This window comes from Mus pahari, chromosome 1, assembly GCF_900095145.1.
Source record: "Mus pahari chromosome 1, PAHARI_EIJ_v1.1, whole genome shotgun sequence".
NCBI lineage: Eukaryota > Metazoa > Chordata > Mammalia > Rodentia > Muridae > Mus > Mus pahari.
Genome location: NC_034590.1, coordinates 165,144,884 through 165,166,624, shown reverse-complemented (window position 1 = coordinate 165,166,624; position 21,741 = coordinate 165,144,884). Strand labels below are relative to the sequence as shown.

At 37.8% G+C, this 21,741-nt stretch overlaps 1 protein-coding gene across 1 annotated transcript in view; it reads right to left on the bottom strand.

Annotated features, from left to right (window-relative positions):
- Positions 1-21,741, bottom strand: part of Shoc2 (SHOC2 leucine rich repeat scaffold protein) — a 47,386-nt gene that overhangs the window by 10,454 nt on the left and 15,191 nt on the right. The window contains exons 2-3 of the mRNA XM_029536323.1: positions 19,453-19,590; positions 6,392-6,522 (exon numbers count right to left, since the gene is read on the bottom strand). Of these exons, the coding sequence (XP_029392183.1) occupies positions 6,392-6,522; positions 19,453-19,590 (269 nt within the window). The remainder of the gene's footprint in view (positions 1-6,391; positions 6,523-19,452; positions 19,591-21,741) is intronic.

The window sequence follows — 21,741 nt, the reverse complement described above, 5'->3', positions numbered from 1 at the left end:
AAGAAAGAAAGAAAGAAAGAAAGAAAGAAAGAAAGAAAGAAAGAAAGAAAGAAAGAAAGAAAGAAAGAAAGAAAGAAAGAAAGAAAGAAAGAGTGTCTTTACATGGCCTTGGCTATTTGGAACTAACTATTTAGACCAAACTGGGCAAAAAAAAAAAAAAGAAATATTCCTACCTCTGCCCCCTGAAGATTAAATGCTTGACTTCTTAATTCATAAGGCACAATATTAAGAGTGTTGGCAAAAGATATAATAAAAAAAAAAGTGGTACATTTACACAATGAGTGTTACTCAGTTGTTTTTTTTTGTTGTTGTTGTTGTTTTGGTTTTTTTTAAAAAAGGACATCATAAAATCTGCAGGCAAATGGGATGGAACTAGAAAAAAAGTATTCTAAGTGAGGTAACCCAGATCCAGAAAGATTAATATAGTACGTATTCACAAATACTTGAGTGTCAGCTATCAAATAAATGGCAACAAACCTATATAACCCATAGACCTAGAAAGGTTAGGTACACATGAATCTCCCTGATGGGGAAAGAATAGACTTAATGGGAGAACTGGAGGCAGCCTGGGATGGGAACTGGAGGGGAGAGGAAGGGAGATATGGCTGAGGGAGGGAATAAGGAGAGAAAAATGGAACTGAGGGGGATTTGAGGGGTGATATGGAAACCTAGTTCAGTGAAAACTTCCTAAACTATCTATATGAAGGTGGTCCTAATAAGGTCTCTGAATAATGGGGGCCCAAAGTCTCAAGTGGCCTCAGAGTCACGAAATGAGGCTTCCAGTATTAGGAACTAGGTTGTATTCAACTGAGTTGTTGACAAAAGGGATCCCATGGAACCCTCAAAATAACCCGGACTGGTGCTACAACAATGGGCTGTTCGCCTCAAACTGATAGCAGGGTCACATTGCCAAAGACAACACCCACACAACTACTGAACATGGTGCCCACATGGAGCTGTCACCCTATATTCTTGTGTCTTTGGTGTAGGAAGGTATCTGGAGGCTACTGAAAGAGAAAGGTAAACATCAACACAGCCACAAATCCTTTTACCTATAGCCTATCCTGTCTGCAAGACATGCTGGGGCAGTGGTGGCACAGAGCCTGTGGGAGTAGCCAACCATGTCTGATTTAACTTAAGGGCCACTGCCTGGATGACCAAGAACCAGGTAGTCAATAGTTCCAAAACTTAGGATAAAACCAAACCCTACTGATCTATGCTCGGCTGACATGGGTTTGCACCAGGTCCACTGCATATGCATTACAGCTTTCAGCTTATATGAGACTTCTTAGTGTGTTTCTGTTTACTTGTTTTATCTTATCTTTTAATTCTGTCATGTAAAAAACAAATGTTGCCTCACCTGAAAGAAATTGTGGGCTCGTTATGTCAGATTTCATAAGAAACAGGAAAATCTACAATTTTTATTATTTGGTCTTCGTTTATTTGAAACACTCTGGAGTAAAGAAAACTTATTTGTGGTTGTAATGTGCTTATGTGTAATGAGCCAATTTGAGACCTCTACAGACTCAATACACACTTTAAAGTAAGAAAGGCATTGGCTGAGTACACTGTATGATCAGAAGTCTCACACACCTATCTCTAAGTTAGTATAAGATTAACTCAATACCTGCTCTGGGTAAGATGCTCACTAATCAAATGGCTCCTCTACGAATATTAAATTTAGTAGATGAATATACTTTCTGATATTGATGCTTTTCTACATGGTAAAATTTACAGCAGAAAAGTACCAAACTTTACTAGGTACTCAACCTCATGAGTCCCTATTTTAGCTTCCTATTGCGTCAGGGAGTGCCAAGAGTGCAGACACAAAAGAATCTCTAGATTTAATACTAAACCCTATTTAAAAATAAATACAAAAATCATACTGATTAAGAAAAACAATTAGAGAGGTTAGGGATTTAGCTCAGTGGTAGAGTGCTTGCCTAGCAAGTGCAAGGCCCTGGGTTCAGTCCTCAGCTCTGGAAAAAAAGAAAAAAGAAAAAAGAAAGAAAACTAATTAGAAATACTATATAATTGTGTTATCACCAGTGATGAAGTACATAGAGGATGTTCTTGCTGTTCAAAGTCTGGGTCAAGGGATGTCAAATCAGCATCCTCTTGATAGGATCTGGACCACACCCACAGGATTACAAAATTCATTATGAGACTCCCTGGAGATTTGTATGCTCCCTAACATCAGAAATTCTGCTGTCAGCTAACATAGTGTTGAATGCACACTCTCTATCTTTTAATACCTTGTGATTTTAACCAGTTCTCTCTCTCTCTCTCTCTCTCTCTCTCTCTCTCTCTCTCTCTCTCTCTCTCTCTCTCTCTCTCTCTCTCTCTCTCTCTGTTTTTATGAGACAGGGTTTCTCTGTATAGCCCTGGCTGTCCTGCAACTCACTTTGTAGACCAGGCTGGCCTCAAACTGAGAAATTCGCCTGCCTCTGCCTCTCATGTGCTGGGATTAAAGGCGTGCGCCACTACTGCCCAGCCCAGTTATTTTTCTGAACCGCAGTTTGTTCACTGTGAAAATAATATTGTCATATAAGCTCAAGTGAAGACTAGGAGATAAAACAAAAAAGAGTTGCTAGTATGAACTAAGTGCTTAAAATTTAAATCCCTATATTCAAAGGAAGACCAACGGAATAACTGGAAACAGAGATGAAGTCAAGATGAGATACTCAAAGACAAAACTGTTGGACTACAGTTTAGAAAAAACTCTGTACTGAGGTGTGTGTTGGTTCAAACTTGAAGCAGTTGGACATCAGACAGTTGAAGATGGTGTCTGAGGTGTGTGCTGTATGACCAGCAAGGCCAGCAGAAGGCATGGAATAGCTGAGCGATGATGGAATGGAGCAGAAGTGGAAATGTGCTTTTTATATACAAGGCTAAAAGGCTAACTCTAAATGACATTTCAGTTGTCAGATGAACTGGTAAAAGTGATAATTAAAAACACTTTGCATGATAGTCAATTCAAGGAAAACGTTTTCAATCTATTAAAGTTTTCCTGGGATTTTGCCATAAATGTTATTCTAACTACTTACTTTCTTTACTGAAGTGGAAGAAAAGTATCTGAGACCCTGGGAAGGAGCAACAAGAAGTTAGTCAGACTTCCATTGTTTATGTCAACCGGGAAATGCTGGGGCTATAGATTCTAATCTTATATATAATGTAACAGCTTTTGTTAACTCTAAGTAGATAATTATATAATCCACTTTCTTCATAGTTTCAGATAATATTTAATTCATCTGAAATTGGCCCCAAACCTTCCTAAATTCTTATTTCCTATCTATACAATGCCTGCCCTCAAATTGAAGGGTTACATGGAAGAGTAATTGAAACCGTGTATGCACAGCTCTTAGTTTCAAACTTTGAGCCCATGTGCTCAATGTTTCTAAAGTTTTTCTTTTTGTGTATATGTCTACATTAATATTAGTACCTTCTTAGATATCTACAAGTATAAAATGCACTCACTTTTACCAGCACTGATTTCAAGAATAAAATAGGCCTTTACTACAAACTGCTGTCATGATTCATGTCTCTAACTCAGCTTGCACATTTTCTAAGTGGCATTTAATAGATCTTACTGTTTTCCTTATTGATTCCAAGTTACAAACAGAATCACACATTTACACTGAAAATATGCTACTTCCAAAAAGCACACAGGTGATTCTAAGTAAGACTTAATGATTTCCCATTGTTGGACAGGCTAATCAAAGGCTTCCCTGGTGTTTAAAACAGGTACAGGTATACATAGTTACACAACTTCTCATATTCAGACTGAAGAGAGCTGTTCTTTGTATAATCCTCTTAACCCAAGTAAAAAGAGGGTCTAACACATACTCCCATGCCCAAGACATGGAAAAAGCTTTTTGGGGTCCCAGTCCCTGTTTCAAAACACATGGTAAAAGATCAGTTCTCATCATAGATTAAAAAGGGAAAGGGATAGTGGGGCATTTATTTTACTTTATTTTATTTGCAATATAATAGTATAAATGTCAATAAATTGACTGAGTTCAGTTATACAATATTAAATATAAAAATAAGCACCTATGGCAATGTCTATATCCTAGCAGCTCAAGAATTATTAGTCTTTCTTCACTAACAATAAATCTGAATATAAAATGACATATTTTTCAAATGTTTAAACTTTAAAGGGACTCAGTCTTTATCTAATATGGTGAAAAAAAAAAAAACCCAAAAGGCATCTCCTCTAGAATCTATCTGGACATAGAGGCACACATGTAATCTCAGCACGCAGGAAGCTAAGGCAAGGGAAAGTTACATTTGCAGGGCCAGCTTCAGCTATATAGCAAATACGAGGTCAACAGGCTACAATATGGGCTAGAAAGACGGCTAAGCAGTTAAAGAGCACTGACTGTCCTTCTAGAGCTCCTGAGTTCAATTCTCAGCAACTACATGGTGGCTCACAACCATCTGTAATGGAATCTGATATCCTCTTCTGGGGTGTCTGAAAACAGTGACAGTTACTTATACAAATATAATAAATAATTTTTTTGACTATTACAATACATGGTTCAATCTATAAAAGAAAAAAGTTACACTGAGAAGAAAAAAAACCTAATTAATGTGCCAAGCGATCAATTCTGGGTGTATCACAATTTAAAAAGTGGGTAACATTAAAGAATATGAGGTCTTCCATCTTGACTATTCTGAATTATCACTATTATGGGACAAAAATCCAGACAATCTGGTTCTTAGAATTAGATCTGACCCCTTCAACTGAATCGTCCAGAGAGAGGTAACCTGGACCCAAAAGGACATGTATAGTATGTACTCACTGATAAATGAGTATAAGCCATAAAGTACAGAATACCCATGATACATCCCACAGACCCAAGGAAGTTAAAAAAGGAAAGCCCAAATGAGGATGCTTGAATCTCGCTTAGAAGGGGAAACAAACTTCTGACACAAACTTTGTCCTGTCTAAAAGAAATGAAGGGACAAAGATGGATGGAACAGAGATTGAGGGAATGACCAACCAATGACAGACCCAACTTGAGACCTTTCCCATGAGCAAGCACCAATCGCTGACACTATCAATGGTGCTCTGTTATGCTTGCAGACAGGAGCCTAGCATAACTGTCCTCTGAGAGGCCCCACCCAGCAGCTGACTGAAACTGATGCAAACCCACAGCTAAACATTGTATGGAGCTCAGGGACTCTTATGGAAGAGTTGGGAGAAGGATTAAAGGCACTGCAGAGGATAGGAACCCCACAGGAAGACCAACAGAGTCAATTAACCCAGACCCCCGAGAGCTCTCAGACACTGAGCCACCAACCAAAGAGCATACATACATGGGCTGAACCGATGTCCCTGGCATATATGTAGCAGACGACTGCTTTGTTTAGTTTCAGTGCAGGAGACTGTACCTAATCCTGCAGATGTACCAGGACAGGGGGGATACCCAGGAGGTGCCCCATCCTCTCGGAGGTAAAGGGGAGAGAAGCTGGGGGGAGGGAGGACTCTAGGAGGGGGAATCAACATTTGGGATATAAGTAAATAAGTGAATAAATTTAAAAGACTGTGTAGAAGCCAATGGGTAAGCCCAGAGACCCTGCCTTTCACTTGTTACAGTATTGTATTATGCTTGGATACAATAAGCAAACACACTGCCAATGATGCAGAACCAGTAGCATACTGTTCAATACAGGAAAGGCAAGAATTAAACTACATGTCACACCGAAACACACTATTCTACAAACTCAGGCTGGCTCCAGAGTGCAAACGTAAGGAAGAACTGTCTTCTACTGAGAGCAAAGGCAAGCAAGAGAGGAAGACCGGACGGTGAGATGAAAACTGGCTTTCCCCAACTAGACAAATGTTTTTCCAAACAGAATCAGCATAATTCAAGTTAAAAATAAGGTGTTAAATTACCTGATTTGTTGGCTGTTATACACTAAATAGGCTTTGATAATACTGCATTAATGGGGTAATAATTTGGGGTCACAAAGAGTTATAGACAGTACTAATCATGACAATAAATAGTGCTATACAGATGATTCTTTCCAATTATCAGATGTGTCTTGTATCTAGCTAAACAGGGAAGCTGAATTCTAAACCCAGTCACACAGCTTTCCCTTAGAGGTATAAACCACCGCAGCTTTTTAGTAGGAAAGAAGGGCTGCAGCTTGGCCATCATTCTGGTTTCCCCTTCTCCTCCACACTAAAACAACAGTATGCTCTTGTACACAACCTTTCCTTTTTGGAATTTACCTGTCTGGTGGTTGGCTGTATGTGCTAGCATATGCATTAAACAGTCCCGATAACTAAATTATGGATCCAGCTGTAAGGCTGCCTAGATCTCCCTCCATTATCTTGCAAACTAGTTTCAATTACACTTGTTTCCTCTAAGCTACTTCTTACCTCTGGTAGAGTAGAAATGTTATTGTTCTCTAAATTTAACTCCTCAAGTGCACTGCATTTTGCTAATGATCTGGGTATTGCTGACAATCTATTGTATCTCAGGCCAAGGCGATTTAAACTGGACAGGTTTCCTGTAAATACAAGAAAAAGGAATTTATCGTTCAGAAAATCTGATGAGCCTTTCACTGTCATAAGCTACAGCCTAGATATTCATTAATTACTCTGAAGTACTATTTCAGCAGATCTTTAAACCAAGGGATTTACTAGAAAAATAAACAATATTAAGTTACTTTTTAAATGAACTATTAGAAAGCTTTGGCATCATTTAACGAGTTACTCTTTAACTTACAGCACATGGTTTTGAGCACACAAATGCTACCATGACATTCAATAATATATATTTAAGCATATGGAATTTGAACACATATTAGGTACTACTGAACAAATACAAAGTGAAGCATCTTATTCCCCAGCTATTTTCTAGTTTTATTGTCAAGACAATATAAGAAGCTGCACATAAGCTACCTGAATGAATATGGTGTCTATTATCATAAAATATTCTCCCAATATTTACTAAACAACACATATATTTGTTCTGACACTTAAAAGGGCATCAGTAATAAAAATTAAATCCAGTATATTCCTTCATCATGATTGATTCATTTCTAACTACAAACCACACCGGCTACTCTGACATTTCTGGATGAGTCAGGTTAAAATGGCAACTGCTGCTCTTCTTTCTTTCTACATTACATAGTTCCCCCAATGTTAGAAATCATAGAAATGGATGCCTGTGACATGTGTTAGTATTTGCAGATACGTACTTGAGACTTTACACTTTCTCTAATCCACTGACATCCACTTCTTTCCTTTTGCTCTCATCATCACAGGACCCATCTTTCTAGACGCAACATTACTATGATACTTATCATAGCTCACAGCAGCAAGCAAGCCTCGACACTGTTAAAGAGCAGTCGCTATGCCCACAATCCTCACCAATCTTCACATGCTTCTCGGTAAATCAGCTTAAGGTAGTTCTTACCTACACACTGTCTTACGAGTCTACACCTTAAATCTGACCAACTATAGCACAGAGACCCTGGCGTGCAGGTACCTCTGCCTTCCCACTAGTCTACAACTACTCTATAGGTACACCACTTACATTCCTTTTCTACAATCTTGTTGGGATATTGGGCCAAGAATTTCAGTTCTAGTTAAGTAAGATTCTAAAAGGTGTAAGACAGAATATAAAAGCAACAATAAAAACTACCACTTAGCAAAAATAAGCTGAGCTTGCCTTGAAGTAATTTCTAAATTAACTCAAGATGTCTCACTGGTATCTTTCTGATCGCACTCTGGTGAGACCAACTTTAAGGAGGACTGAGGGGACAAGACACAACAATAAAGAAACCAGGACTGACTACTTTCCAAAGCACCAGACAATTTCTAAATTGTCAGAAATAAGAATAAGAAACAACCTTTACTATTGTTACTACTGCTCTATGATACCAAGATATTTTTGCTACTTAAAAACACCAGATTAATGAAAAATAAAAGAATCAATTTTATTACTAAATATGTTAAAGTTGTATACACCCTGGCAAAAATGGGAACATCCTCATGTATAGGAAAACTTGGAGATAGCACAATACAATAAGAAAACCAAAGTATTTTATTTTATTTAAAACGTATGCAGCATGAACACACGCCATTTAGAAAAGTGAAAACATACTTGTAAACTCTGTAACCCTGAAGGGTGAGAAATACTGCTAGGTGTTTTCCTCTTTTAGCCTGTCAGCGTAACTGGGTAATCAGATGGAAACATTTATGAACTAAGCCTTACAAGCATTAGCAAGTAAGCCTGAAGAATTGTGTCTCAAAGACAGACAATTCTTGAGCCCGGCATTATTAATTATTAGTTCAAATAGTTAGGAGCTATGCACACTTTGAGGTTTTATTTTATTGTGTACATGTGTTTGTGTGTGCTGACACATGCAAATGAGCTCACAGGCACACTTGTGCTTTTCTCTGTAGGCCAGAAGTTGATGTTTCATATCTTCCTCAATCACTCCCTACCGTGTGTGTGTGTGTGTGTGTGTGTATACATTCTTTTTTTTTTTTTTTTTTTTTTTTAAGATAGCTTCTTACTGACCGTGAAATCGGCTGACCTGCCTATACTGGCCAGCCAGCCAGTCAGCTCTGGGCATCCCCATCTCCACCCTCCCAGGTTACAAACACACTCTGCTGCACCTCGACCCCGGCAGACAAAATCAGGTCCGCATGCTTTCACTGCAAGTGAAAATGGTGGTAAGACTTAGAACATGTACAAAGACAAACTAAACTACCACTTCTTTCCATAAGACCAACTGAGGCATATCCTCAGGTTACTTTGTGATCTCTCCATGAGTCAAGGTGTGAACACAGGTGGTGACTCTATGCTCAGAACTACAATGTTCTCTTCTCACATAGACTATTTGATTACAACCTTTGATCCTAGAACAGACGAGTTCTAAAACTTCAAGTTGCAGTTTACTGAAACTGCCTCTTTACATAGTGACCCCACAGGACCACTAGACTCAAGGTTGAGGTTAAATCTTTATACACATTTGTAAGTCTTACCATTTGAAGGCTTACATTTCAGTCTGTTTTCAAGAATGCAACATTCATAATAAAACATTCTAGATTAAACTGTTATGGCTATTTTACTTAGTTGAGTCTTGTAAGTCAATCTGTTTTCCAGCTAGACATGTAGTGCCCTAAATGTGAGGCCAAGGGTAGGAGAAACTCTGTAGATAGTACACATTTGCATATTTAACAGAGCAAAGTCATCTAAAAATTTTAGTCTCAATTTTAGCCTCAAAAATAGTTTCTTGATACCTAAAACTCAACTTTATACTTAAAACAGCACAGCTCTGACCGGCTTCATGATGTGGCTGTAATACTATACCAAATACTAGGCCAATACTTCCTAGGATCAATGGGGTCACAAAATTATAAATGCTTATTTCTCTTTTCTGTTTCCCTTTTCAGAGCCTCATAAATACTACTATCAAAACACTAGTGCAGAGCCACACAAAGAACACCCATGGTTGAACATCGCTGGAAATTGTATTATAATAGACCATACACCAAAGTGTTAAAGTGGCAGACTGAATTCTAAAAACTTTTAAAAACATACACACACACTTCATTAATTGAAAATGTTTCCTAACACCAGTTTTATCTTGTCCAAATCAGTCCTTCAAATTCTATATCCTTAAAATACTCCTCTCTTCTGTCTCTTTGTTAGTCTCCCTCATCACCTCAAAACAAAATTATTATGGTAACTGTCTTTGAAAATTAACTTTTACTACTCAGTATAAATACCATAATAGTTGATACAAATCTACTTGTATCTTCATGTAACAGAAAAACTAAACTACCACTTCTTCCCCGATCTATCAGATGTGTTCACTTTACTCGGATCATTAAGTCTCCTGGCTCTCACCCACTGACCTAGATGCTACTATATAAAATGCCAAATACCACAGTCCACTCTTTCAAGATGATTACGTCCTCAAATGACTATTATGATAAAATCTGTCCAAAATGCTTTGAATATTTATAGAGGTAAAAGACAACTCCTAGCAGGAAAGATGAAAGCTGACCTTATAAATCAGGTAGGAGATTTATTATTACAGAGGAGCATCCCTGCCTGGTACAACAGAAGGAAATGAACAAAGAAGGAAATGTAAAAATACAGAGGAGGGGGATCAGTGACACCATGCCTGAGAACCCATAACCCTCTAGACCCCACAATGGTAGAAGTTGTCCTGAAAGTTGTCCTCTGATCTCTCTTGTGCATGTCCCATGTATGACATGAGCAGGCATGCACACACACAGAGAGAGAGAGAGAGAGAGAGAGAGAGAGAGAGAGAGAGAGAGAGAGAGAGAGAGAATGAATGAAGAATGAGAAAATTTATAAACTGTTAAAACAAAATGTAGATGTAAGTTGCTTACACGTAAGCTTGAAGGCCAGAAACTGTGGAGCTTGGGCTAAAAGCTTTAGACAGCCATGCTATGACACCCACTGAAAATAGCTAAGAAGCAGCACTTAGGCTCTTTTCTCATGGCTGAAACAAAATACCAGATGTGAAGCAACTTGGAGGAGGACAGAAATTTTAGCTCACAATTTGAAGGTATCATAATACCTTCAGACAAGGAAGATATGCAAAGGGAGGTATGGTAACAGGAGAGGTAGCCATGATCACAGGAGCACAGAAGTGGTTGCTTACATCCTGATAAACCAGAAGTATGCCCCATGTGTCCTGGTGACCCTATAACACATTTACTCTGCTAGGCCTTTTCTCTTAAAGGTTTCACAACTTTCCAAAACAGTACCACCAGATGGGGACTAAGTGTTCAAATACATATGCCGGTAGGGACAATTTACATCCCAGTCATAACAAAACCCTACAGACAGGTAATCAGTGTGGAGTTTAGCATAAGGTATGTGAAGTAGCAACACAAAGAAGAAACTCAAACTCCAGCTGCATCCTATCAACAAATCTTTCTTCAAGGCTGTCCTAGTTCATTTCTGTCACTGCAATAGAATACCCTAACAAATGGCAGCTTAAGAGAGAAAAGGCTGAATTTCGTTCACTATTCCTGGGCAGTCAGGGCAGCAGAAATGTAAAACATTATACCCACACTCAGGAACAGAGAGAAAAGAAGTCCCTGTGTGCTCACCTGCTTGCCTGTGCTTAGACCAGCTTCTCTACTCACACAGTTTAAGACTCCCTGACAGGAAATGGTTGTGCCCCAGCAGGCTTAGTTAAGACCCTCCCTATAGGTCACCTGACCAGACATTTCCCACAGAGACTCTTCCCAGGTGATCCCAGGCTGTCCAGTTGAAAGTCACCGGTCGCCAGGATATTCCCTGACTGCTCCCTCACTGACAGGGTGAATGCTTTGCTCACTCCCAGGGGCTGCCCACAGTCCCCATGGCTTAGCCCACGGACTAGACTTGAACACATTTATTCATGGAGCTTCTCGCCACCACTTCGGCTAGATTCTACATCATAAAAGCTGGTACTTAATACACTTGGTATTAAATTATTAACTCTTTAATATAGTAGGTTATTTCCTTCAAAAAATTACAAAAGGCCTATAAAACTACTTTCTTTGACTAATTCTCACTTTTTAGAATAACAGAGGTCTATGAACGTGAGACTTCTCTGGGCCTGATCTTCAAACATATGCCAGATTTACCTGATCCATGTGAATATCATCCTCTATAAAACCCACAAGGAAACATGCCAGTATAAGCCACACAGAAAGTGGTAATTGCTCTCACTTTCTGCACTCTTCCTACTTAGCCATACTTTTAAAACCACAAAACACACAAACAAACCTCATTCTCTTCTCTAGATTACCATTGGTGCTAGTTCAGTATGTACCTATTGAGAGCTTTCTCTCAACACTTATTTATATGTAAAAAAAAAAAAAAAAAATCAAGGGATGATGTATTTGGTCTTGTATATATATTTCACTCTATTTAACAACTCTAAGCAGTCTATATGTGTGAGTACCAGTATCTATTTCTAACTGTTTAAAGGAGTTCAGCAATGCGAACCTTCATTCATACATCTGTGCACATTAGGATATTTCATGATTTGTCAGAGGACAGTTATCTTAAACTGTTAGGAATATGATGATCACACAGCTAAATCAATTTTATTTCCACAAAGTCAAAAAGATCATGTTAATTTACTCACTCTTCGAAAGACATGAAGTAAGATCATACTTTATTGCTTGCCTATAGCCAATGTTACAATAAAGCTAGCAAAGACAGGGAGTTTCCTTCAAATACTGAATGTGACTGTCTGTAAAAGGCAACCAACCTTTAAAAAGAACTAGAAGTAGATATAGCATCTCTCTCTCTCTCTCCCCCCCCCTCTCTTGCTCTCTCGCTCTCCTTCTTACTAAGCCTTTCTCTATCACAGAAAAATCTGCCAAGGAGCCTGAAGAGCAGAAGACTACCAGAAGAGCAAAGGACTAATAGAGGAAAGATTCCTAATTCTGTTCCATCAACTGGAACGTCTCTTCTAATCACTCTACAATAGACCAAATTCAATGCTTTAAGTCTCTCTTAATCCCAGTGAAACTGAGTCATTCTTTATGTTAGTGTGGTGGTGGATTTCTAAGACTGAGCATCTCAAAAGCCAGTAAATAGAACCAAACTAAACTCCACCCTTAAAATCAAATAGATTCCTAGAATTCAAACATTTCAAACTAAAAATGTTGTTGTGAAATTAATGCACAACATTAACTAAGACTACAATAGTGCCTCCCCTCCAACTTTCCTGCACCCAAGCTCTGACCTTCTCCTTTGCAGTAGGGTTAGAAAGAAGGTGAATTTTTAAAAACATGACTCATGAGAAACCTAGCTTGCAAATTCCTTGTCACTTATTTAAGAGAATGTCAAGGAAGTGTGTGCATCGAGGCGCACCCTTCCTACTGTCAGCAGAGTAGGCAGTACCAAACAGTTCTATGGGAGAGGAGGGAAGAAGGCAAGGGTGCCAGGGACACAGTCCTCAGCAACGGTTCCTACTAACATCTTCCCATGAGTGGGTCTAACTGCATGCTGAACTGCAACCTTCAAGAAACGGTCTGTTTTAATGCTGAGACATTCAGACTAGGAAACCACCAGAGTTGACTGTCTCTGTACAAACGTAGGCTGATCGTGGCCCAACACCGACAGGTGGCTTTTAAGTGCTTAGCTTTGACTATAAATTATTCTGTGCTCCACTTTGACAGCTTGTTTTCTTATGCTGTCACAATTGTTAAAACATGGTGAAATTACAAGGGTATGAATTAAAATCATACTTTCGGTTTCAGCAAATATAAAGCATCTGTAGGTTAGCTCTGTGTAACATTTCAGTAAGACTAGTCCTAACGGTCTTAATTTTAACAAGGGAGAAAAATCAGCGAGAACATGCTAAGATGCTAAAGAGGAAATAACCAAAGGGGCATTTTGTAAGCAAACTGAAGAAAAAGAAAAAAAAAAGTTTGTAAAGTGCAGGCAGATTTCTGAGTTCGAGGCCAGCCTGGTCTACAGAGTGAGTTCCAGGACAGCCAGGGCTACACAGAGAAACCCTGTCTTGAAAAAAAACAAAAACAAAACAAAGAAATACAACAATCTGAAAAGCCAGCAAACTTGTTACAGATAACACTGCACTGACGTCACTTAGAAACCTTTGTTCCTCTTGTTACTGCTGATGTCTGCTTTCCTTTGAGACAGGGTCTCTCTGTGTGACAGCCCTGGCTGGCCTGGAACTCAGAGAGATCCACTTGTCTGTCTCCTGAGTGACGGGATTGATGGCATGTATGCCAGCACACTAGGCACAACCTTTGCTTCTACTCCCGTAATCACTCTGCATTTCTTCAGATTGCAACAAAAAGACCTCTGTGGACTGGCCTGTGCTTCAGCCTTGAATGAGAGGTTTTGTTGCATCCTTCTCTCTTTATCTAATTTTGAAAAGAAATTAAAAGTTGATTGTTTATCTTATTTTAGAGCCTTTCTCCTCTGATTTCATAATGGTTCTCAGAAACCCCAGATTACTTTGCAGAAAAGCAGCTTCACCGACTGAACAAACGACCCTGTAAGGGGGGTTAGGCTTTTCCTTTTGTTCCCAAAGAAGTCTGGAAGTAGCCAAGGGTTCTAGAATCCAGTGCAGGCTGAATCATTCAGCGAGGCTTACTAAACACTCTGACTTAACTAATCAGCTACCCTTCCTGGTTCCTCTGTCTCTTTACCCGGCTCAGGAGCTGTAGTGACCCTGGCATTCCTGATCGAGGAACCAAATGGCAGAGATTACTGACAAGAATGAACAGTCTCACAAGAAAAGCTGTTGTTAGATAAAGCAGGGGAAACAGCTTAACTATTTAAGATGGGGAATGGCTATTGGAAATGTAAGGTGATATGTGATTTCAGAAGTGAATTTAGGGCAAGATTTTTTTAGTCAAGAAAACAGAAGTGAGTGTAGCTGGTACAAAAACAGCAACTCTACAGGGCAAGAGTAGCTTTTCTGCTTGCTCACTGCAGTCACATTTTAAGAATGGACTATGATGATAGTTAATAATGAAAATGTTCATATAACAGTAATAGTAGTAATTTTCAAAAGAAAACAGTATCAGAAGCCATTCTTCTCCAATAAAAAAGGAGACTCTCAAATGTCAGTTGAGGAGGGGTGATTCAGACGGACTGCCTGCCTGGCATGTGTGGGGCCCTAGTTTCAATCCTCAGCATGCCTAAGAAGGTAACAAAACAAACATAAAATTTGATCACAATCCAAATGTTTAGTTTCTCACTAAATCTCTACCTCTGGCTACTCAATCATAAAATATCAACTGGGATACAAGGGATCAATCACAGAAGACAAAATAAATTATTTAATAAACAATACATGAGAAATGATTATAGTATAAAACTTCCAAAACATATCACTTAACTTTGACTCCACCTCAAAACACAACTATTTTATCTCCCAGCAACTAACAAACTTATCATGTAAATGCAGTATTATTTTAAATTCTCGTTATTAATGTTTCCATTCTCACTGATTTCTAATATATACCTGTGATCTGATCAAATAGAACATGTGAGACACAAAGTATACAATATAATCTTAATTACAAGAGATTAATAATGAAGTCAAGGGTTGCCTGCTTTTTCAGAAGACCCAGGTTTGACTCCCAGCACCCACACAGCACCTCACAACTTCCAATCCCAGTCCAAAGGAACCTGATCCTCTCTTCTAGCCTTCACTGGTACCAGGAAAAACACCCACACACAAACAAAATCATAATGAAGTCAGATGCCTTCATATCTATAATAATACTTGCTTGTGATTTGATTAGCATGTACAAGAGCCTGGAGTTCAAATTCTCAGTGACACACAATAAACAAATTAAAATACAGAATTACCTCTGTTTTTTTTTTTTTTAAAAAAAAAAAAAAAAGAGGTATGTAAGTAAAGTTAAGAAACCTAGGAGAAAGGTTACATAGGTCGATTATCCTTCTCAGAGGAAGTGTGTCTAAGGAACCCTAGTCCTACTTCACAGTAGATTCTTCACAGGAGCAGTCTGTGCTCTCTCCATATGCAAGGATATTGCAGCATGCTGACCGCAACACCTGCTTATTACTCCTGTACAAAACAGGGATACAGATAAATTCATAAAAACACTAAACATTGCTAAGACTATCTGAGAGAGAAAAAAACAGATCAATGACCAATTCCTATATATGGACTGAATTGTTACAGTGAGTAAAGAAGGCTAGAACTTGCTCAAGAAACAATTTGGCAACCTAAGAAGCCCAGGGTCTCAGCAGCCTGGGGTCTGTTACACAGCTTTACAACACGGCCTAAGTCACACTGGGGTCTTCCTGGCTTATTTGCAGTAGAATAAACCAACACTTTTGTTCTTTCTACAACTAAGAAAATTCTAGATTTTAGGGAAAGTTTTTGTTTTGTTTTGTTCTGTTCTTGTAAGATTATTTTTAACTGGACAAACCCATGGGGGAAAAAAGAGAACATCAAAATTAGGCAGTTACTTTCCCTTTACTATTCAACCAGTTGTTCAAAATTAAGCCAACTTGAAGACATTTATTTCAATGTAGCAACATCCAATAAAAGAAACTAAACATGTCACTATGCAATTTTTAAAAACAGAGAGATATTAAGATAAAAATTAAAACATCTGTTGAGCTGGCCCAGAAGTATACTAGAGAAATGTCATCATAAAAGATTAATACTGAAAAAAATATAGTTCTTAAACTTCAGAAATAATGGTTGAGCAAAATAACTTTCATTTGTAATGTAAAAACAAAACAAAACAAAAGAAACCATACATTAAATTCCAAGGGGCAGAACCAAAAGGCAGAGCTACTTCCTAATTCTCTCTAAGTTACTCAAGGGAAGAGACTGAATCTCGTAAGTGTGTGCCCAGCCCGACTGTTTCAATCCACAGCGACCACAGAAGACATTGCTGTTCCCATGACCTCTTTTGATAAAACTATTACCAGACAGGCTTCAGCTAATCACAATTTGACTAAGGCAATTACAGCAATCAGACAGCTGATGAATAATAAAATTAAAACAATAAAGTAGATTAGAAAACAGAATTACAGTTGTTTTGACAATGTAACTGACACAGATCTGAACGGACAAGATTCCCAAAGGTGCAGGCATTGGGGGGAGGGGCAGGGAAGAGCATGCTCACTGTCTGGTTCAGCTGCACTGTGATACGTTAATGTTCAATAAAGAAACTAAAGCTGCTTTAAAAACATTCCTAATATGGAAAACCTGTGACCCATATGTTTCTACTGGTGAATTTTATCAAATATCAATGCCACGTTTTTCTTTATAGTTTAGTGTGTTTATGTGTTTTGCCTTCATGTTTGTCTTTGCATCACTTAAATTCCAGGAAGCCAGAAAATGGCACTGGATCCCCTGGAACTGGAGTTACAGACAACTGTGAGCTGCCATGTGGGTGCTGGGAATCAAACTGGGATCCTCTGGAGCAGCCAGTGCTTTTATCCACTGAGCTATCTCACCCAAGTTATGCCACTTTTATATAAATTTCCAAATAATAAAGAAGCACATTCCCAAGTTATTATATGTGACCAACTTTACTAGACAAAACCATATTTTAAAATGCTTTGAGAATATATTTGTTACAAATAAATAAAGCATGTGCCCTCTTCACCATTGTTGGTAAGCAATTCCAGTCTTACTCTCTTCCTTACCTGTTTGCTTTTTACATTTTCCTAACACTTCACTCATGAAAAAACCAACCTGTGTTTATATCTGTCTTCACAGGTCTCATTAATTCCATAGAAAAAACTTCTGGGGCCTGGGAGACCACTGAGTGGGTAATGTACTTACTAGGCAGGGATGAAGAGCCAAGTTCAGAACCCTGAAAGTGGGAATGTTGGTGCACAGCTATAAGCCCTGTTCTGGGGGACAGAAAGTTTATCTGAGTTTTAATCGAGCTCATGAAAATATAAAATTGTATTTTATTAGTTTCTTCACTGTACTACCTTGTCTTTTTCCAGAACTTTTCTCTTTTGCTGCTTTTAAACTTCACTTATTTTATATTGTTTCTATCTTTCTGCTCTTGGTTCTGGGGTATTTCTTGTACTTTAGCTTACAGGCTATTATTTTGGTTTTTGTGTTTACTGTATTACATAGCATTTCCCAACTAATTTAACTTGGTGAGCATATCTTCCTAAACATCTTTTCATTTGCATATACACGTGTGTTTTGGGAGGAGGGCATACCACCCATGCTTGGGCTGTTGGAGGCCAGAATTCAATGGCTAGTATGTCTATTACTCAGCACGTCATTTTTTCAAAGTTTCTCAGTAAACCTGAATCTCACTAGTTGGCTACAGCAGCTGGCCAGTGAGGTTCTGGAATGCCCATGTCTCCATCTACCCAGCACTGGAATTACAGGACTATATGCTACCATGTCCAGCTTTCTATATGGGCATTGGGACTCTAAACCTAGGACCTCACGATTGTGCAGTACTTCAGCCACTGCACAATCTCCCCAGCTCCTTGGTAGACATTTCTAAAACTTGTGGTTTTGTTTTGTTTTGTTTTTTAATCAGCCTGAACATGATCATGCTCACAAGTACAGAACAGACTCCCTCTATACTCTTTCATCTGAGATCACTTCTCTGACCATCCTAGTTATTTCAATGATTTTAAAAACAAAAAAGTAGAAGTAATCGCTATGGTTTCTAATATCCTGAATCATCAATCTGTTCTTTTTATATTTTAAGTTTGACATAACACTCCTATAACTTGTTACATAATACAGACAATTTCACTTTTCCAGTTTAAAGAAGAAATAATTTAATACCAATACAAATACTATTATGGGAGGAAGATCCATGGGCCAAGAACTAGAAAGGCATAAAACTCAGTATTGTATCTAATATATGATATTATATCAGCCTGGTCTTCTATAAAGAAATTGTTGACTTATATTACCACCTGGTGGTTGGTAACTAAACATCTCCCTCCAATTTAATACAGAAACAAAAAACAAAATTAAACACCAAAAACAAACTGAAAACATCTTCCAAAATAAAAGATTAACAAAACAGAAGCTGCAGCTGAAGAGCTGTGCCATGTTTCTATCAAGAGTTAAAATCTAAGTCCTGCCAAGGTAGAGTTCATCAAGGCTACTCCTTTAACATAAAGTGAACCAGAGGTGAGCTCATCCTCGAACAGACAGCAACAGACCTCTCTGTCATCTAAGAGAGTTCAAAATCCCTCACGCACTGTACACAAAATGATTAAAATGGCTCCTCTAAATACCCGACAGAAGCAAACAGTAATTATTGAAAAAGACAGCATCACCATAAACCTAAAATGTTTTACTAACAGCACCTCATGTAATTATATTTATTATATAAATCAAGAAAAGATAAAATGTTTCTAAATAAGAAAGAATTTATAAAAATATCCTTCTTGGCTTATATACATTTCTAGGCAATTAGATAGAAAACAAGACTACACAAGTATAGAGTATTATCAGAGCTTAGTTCTACTGTTTGCAATTCGGGAAAATCCTATAAATATATCTTATTAACCATCTTCAAAGCATCTCTTACCAACTCAACATTACAAATGAACAACTTTTAAATTATACTGTCATATTTTAAAACCTAGACAGCAATGATTTTATTTTGCAATGTGGTACTTAATAAAGAAAGAATCACATTCATATTCATAGCCCGTGACATTCTAAAATAAACAGAAATCCCTCCATTCGGCAGTAAATATACACTAATGCAATATTTTATCTTCTTTATAATCCCAAATGAGTTCATTTCCGAGGATCTAATTATTCTCTTTACCAAGAAACAAAACAGTGATTTAAAAGACTATTTTAAAAGTTTTATCACTACTTTGATAATTCTGATTTTGTATTACCAAAATAGACCAAAAATAGTCCTTTTCATAACCATGAGTTACAGATCTCAGTATCGTCCTTCTCCCCTCATACCTATTGTATCTGGGAGGTCTAGTAGTTCATTGTGCTGCAAGTCAAGGTTGGTTATCTGTGTGCAGTTTCCAATCTCCTTTGGAAGGTGTTCAAGTTGATTGTGAGCTACATCCAGGGTAATGAGGTTACATAATTCACCTGTAAATTGATCAACATAATAATAGGCATTAAAGAATATATCAGGTAATTTTTGGAAACAAGGGAGTACATTTATGATTTCTAAGTTCAACTTCTTCAAAATGGTAAATTATCTAATGAAGATACTCATGCTGTGGAAAGTTCAGCTCAAGACAGAATCCCAAACTATTATTTCAGTAACTGCAAGCTGATGAAATTAAAATGCTACTCACAAACTAACATGTAATCATTCTATATTGCACGTTCTTGGTGCAGTCTTTTGGTCCTAGGGATTAAACCTAAGGCCTCATACATACCAAGCATGCACTCTTGTCCGTCACTGAGCTACATAGAAACCATCCTCCGCCTAAGCTTGTGCTATACAATTCCTTTTAAGCAGATATATGCTAATATACTCTAAGATTTTTTTAAAAAACTAATTTTATTAACCAAATTCACTACATACTAGAGACATCTTCTACATCAATATATGTGTACTTTCAAAATGTGTGTTCCAATGTTCTATAAATGGCTACCTCAGTATTTCAAATAAAAATTCCTTCTCAATTTACTAGAAAATGAGGGTTTTTTTTTTTTTTCCCCTACCCTTTCTGGGTTAGAAAGAGGTACACTGAGATCATTCAGATTTCTCCTAATGGTCTGTTAAGACCTTTTTCTATTGGTAACAGACCTGTTGATCTGTTTGTTTGTTTGTTTGTTTGTTTGACATAGGATTTCTCTATGTAGCCCTGGCTATCCTGGAACTTGCTATGTACAGCAGGCTGGCCTAAAACTCAGTACTCCACCTGCCTCTGAATATTGAGAGGCAAGAGGTTGGAGATATTGAAAAAAAGTAAAACTATCAAAGTCTGAAGAGTGTGGGACAGATTGCTAATTGCCACATTTATAGCAAAGGCAACAAAACATCAAAGCTTGATAAAAAAAATCCTATCAAGAGAGTGAAGAGACCAAATGAGAGAAGACATTCACAGACTGGGGATTTGATACAGAATGAATATATATACATTCATACATACATACATACATACACACACACACACACACACACACACACACACACACACACACACAAACACTATAAATCAACTTTCTCAGTCCTCAAAGAAGCCAATTTAAAAACTGGCTCAGGCTGAGCAGTGTCATAACCTGTAATCTCACATGAAAGAGACTAAGACAGAAAGTCTGCAAGTTTAAAGCCAGCCTCCAGTTCATTCAAAAATATAAAAAATAAAAAGGATTAAGGGTATTGTCTAAATTTTCGAATGACAGATACATACATGGCCAATAAGCATAGGTGAAAGTAGTAAACATATCATCTAAATATCAGATAATTAAAAGATACAATTTGTTACTTTTCCCATTAGGATGGCTATTATTGGAAAACAGACCATTTGCTGCTGAGCATGTATAAAAGCTAGAACTTTGGGTTCAGCTGATTGGAATTTCTGTGGCAACCAGTAGGGTAGCTTCTTTAAAAACTATGAACATAAATATACAGTTACCACATAATTCTACCTCTGGGAATTCTAGAACTAGCTAAAAACCAGAAAACTGGAACCAGGGACTAAATGAAAATTACAACACATACCTGTAGAACAGCACTCATAGAAGCATCATTCATTAACTGTCAAAAAGTGAGTATAACACCAAATGTCCAGAAGTTAAAGAATAAACAAAATAATGTATCTATTAATAATAAATATTCTATAGTTTTACATAAGAGTAGAATTCTGATTTGTGCTTTAGGTACTTAGATTAATCCTATTTCTAGACAGAAAGTAGAATAGTGGTTATTGGGCTCAAAGAGGGTTAGGTTTAGAGGAAGATAGAAAGGCAGTTTAATGGGCACACAGTTTTGTCCTCAGATGATGAAAAGGTTTTGAAGCCAGATAACAATGATATTTGGACAATACAAATACACTTAACACCACTAACCCTCCAAATAAATTCTATGTCACATCTACTTTGTAACAATATAAAATATATGGTCAGCCTAATCCAGATGCATTTTTACATTAGATAAGAAGAGTCTCAAGGCAGCCTTCATCTTGGAGGAAGGAGGTTACCTAGGCAAGTACACTAAAAATATGAATATCCGGGCTGGTGAGATGGCTCAGTGGGTAAGAGCACCCGACTGCTCTTCCGAAGGTC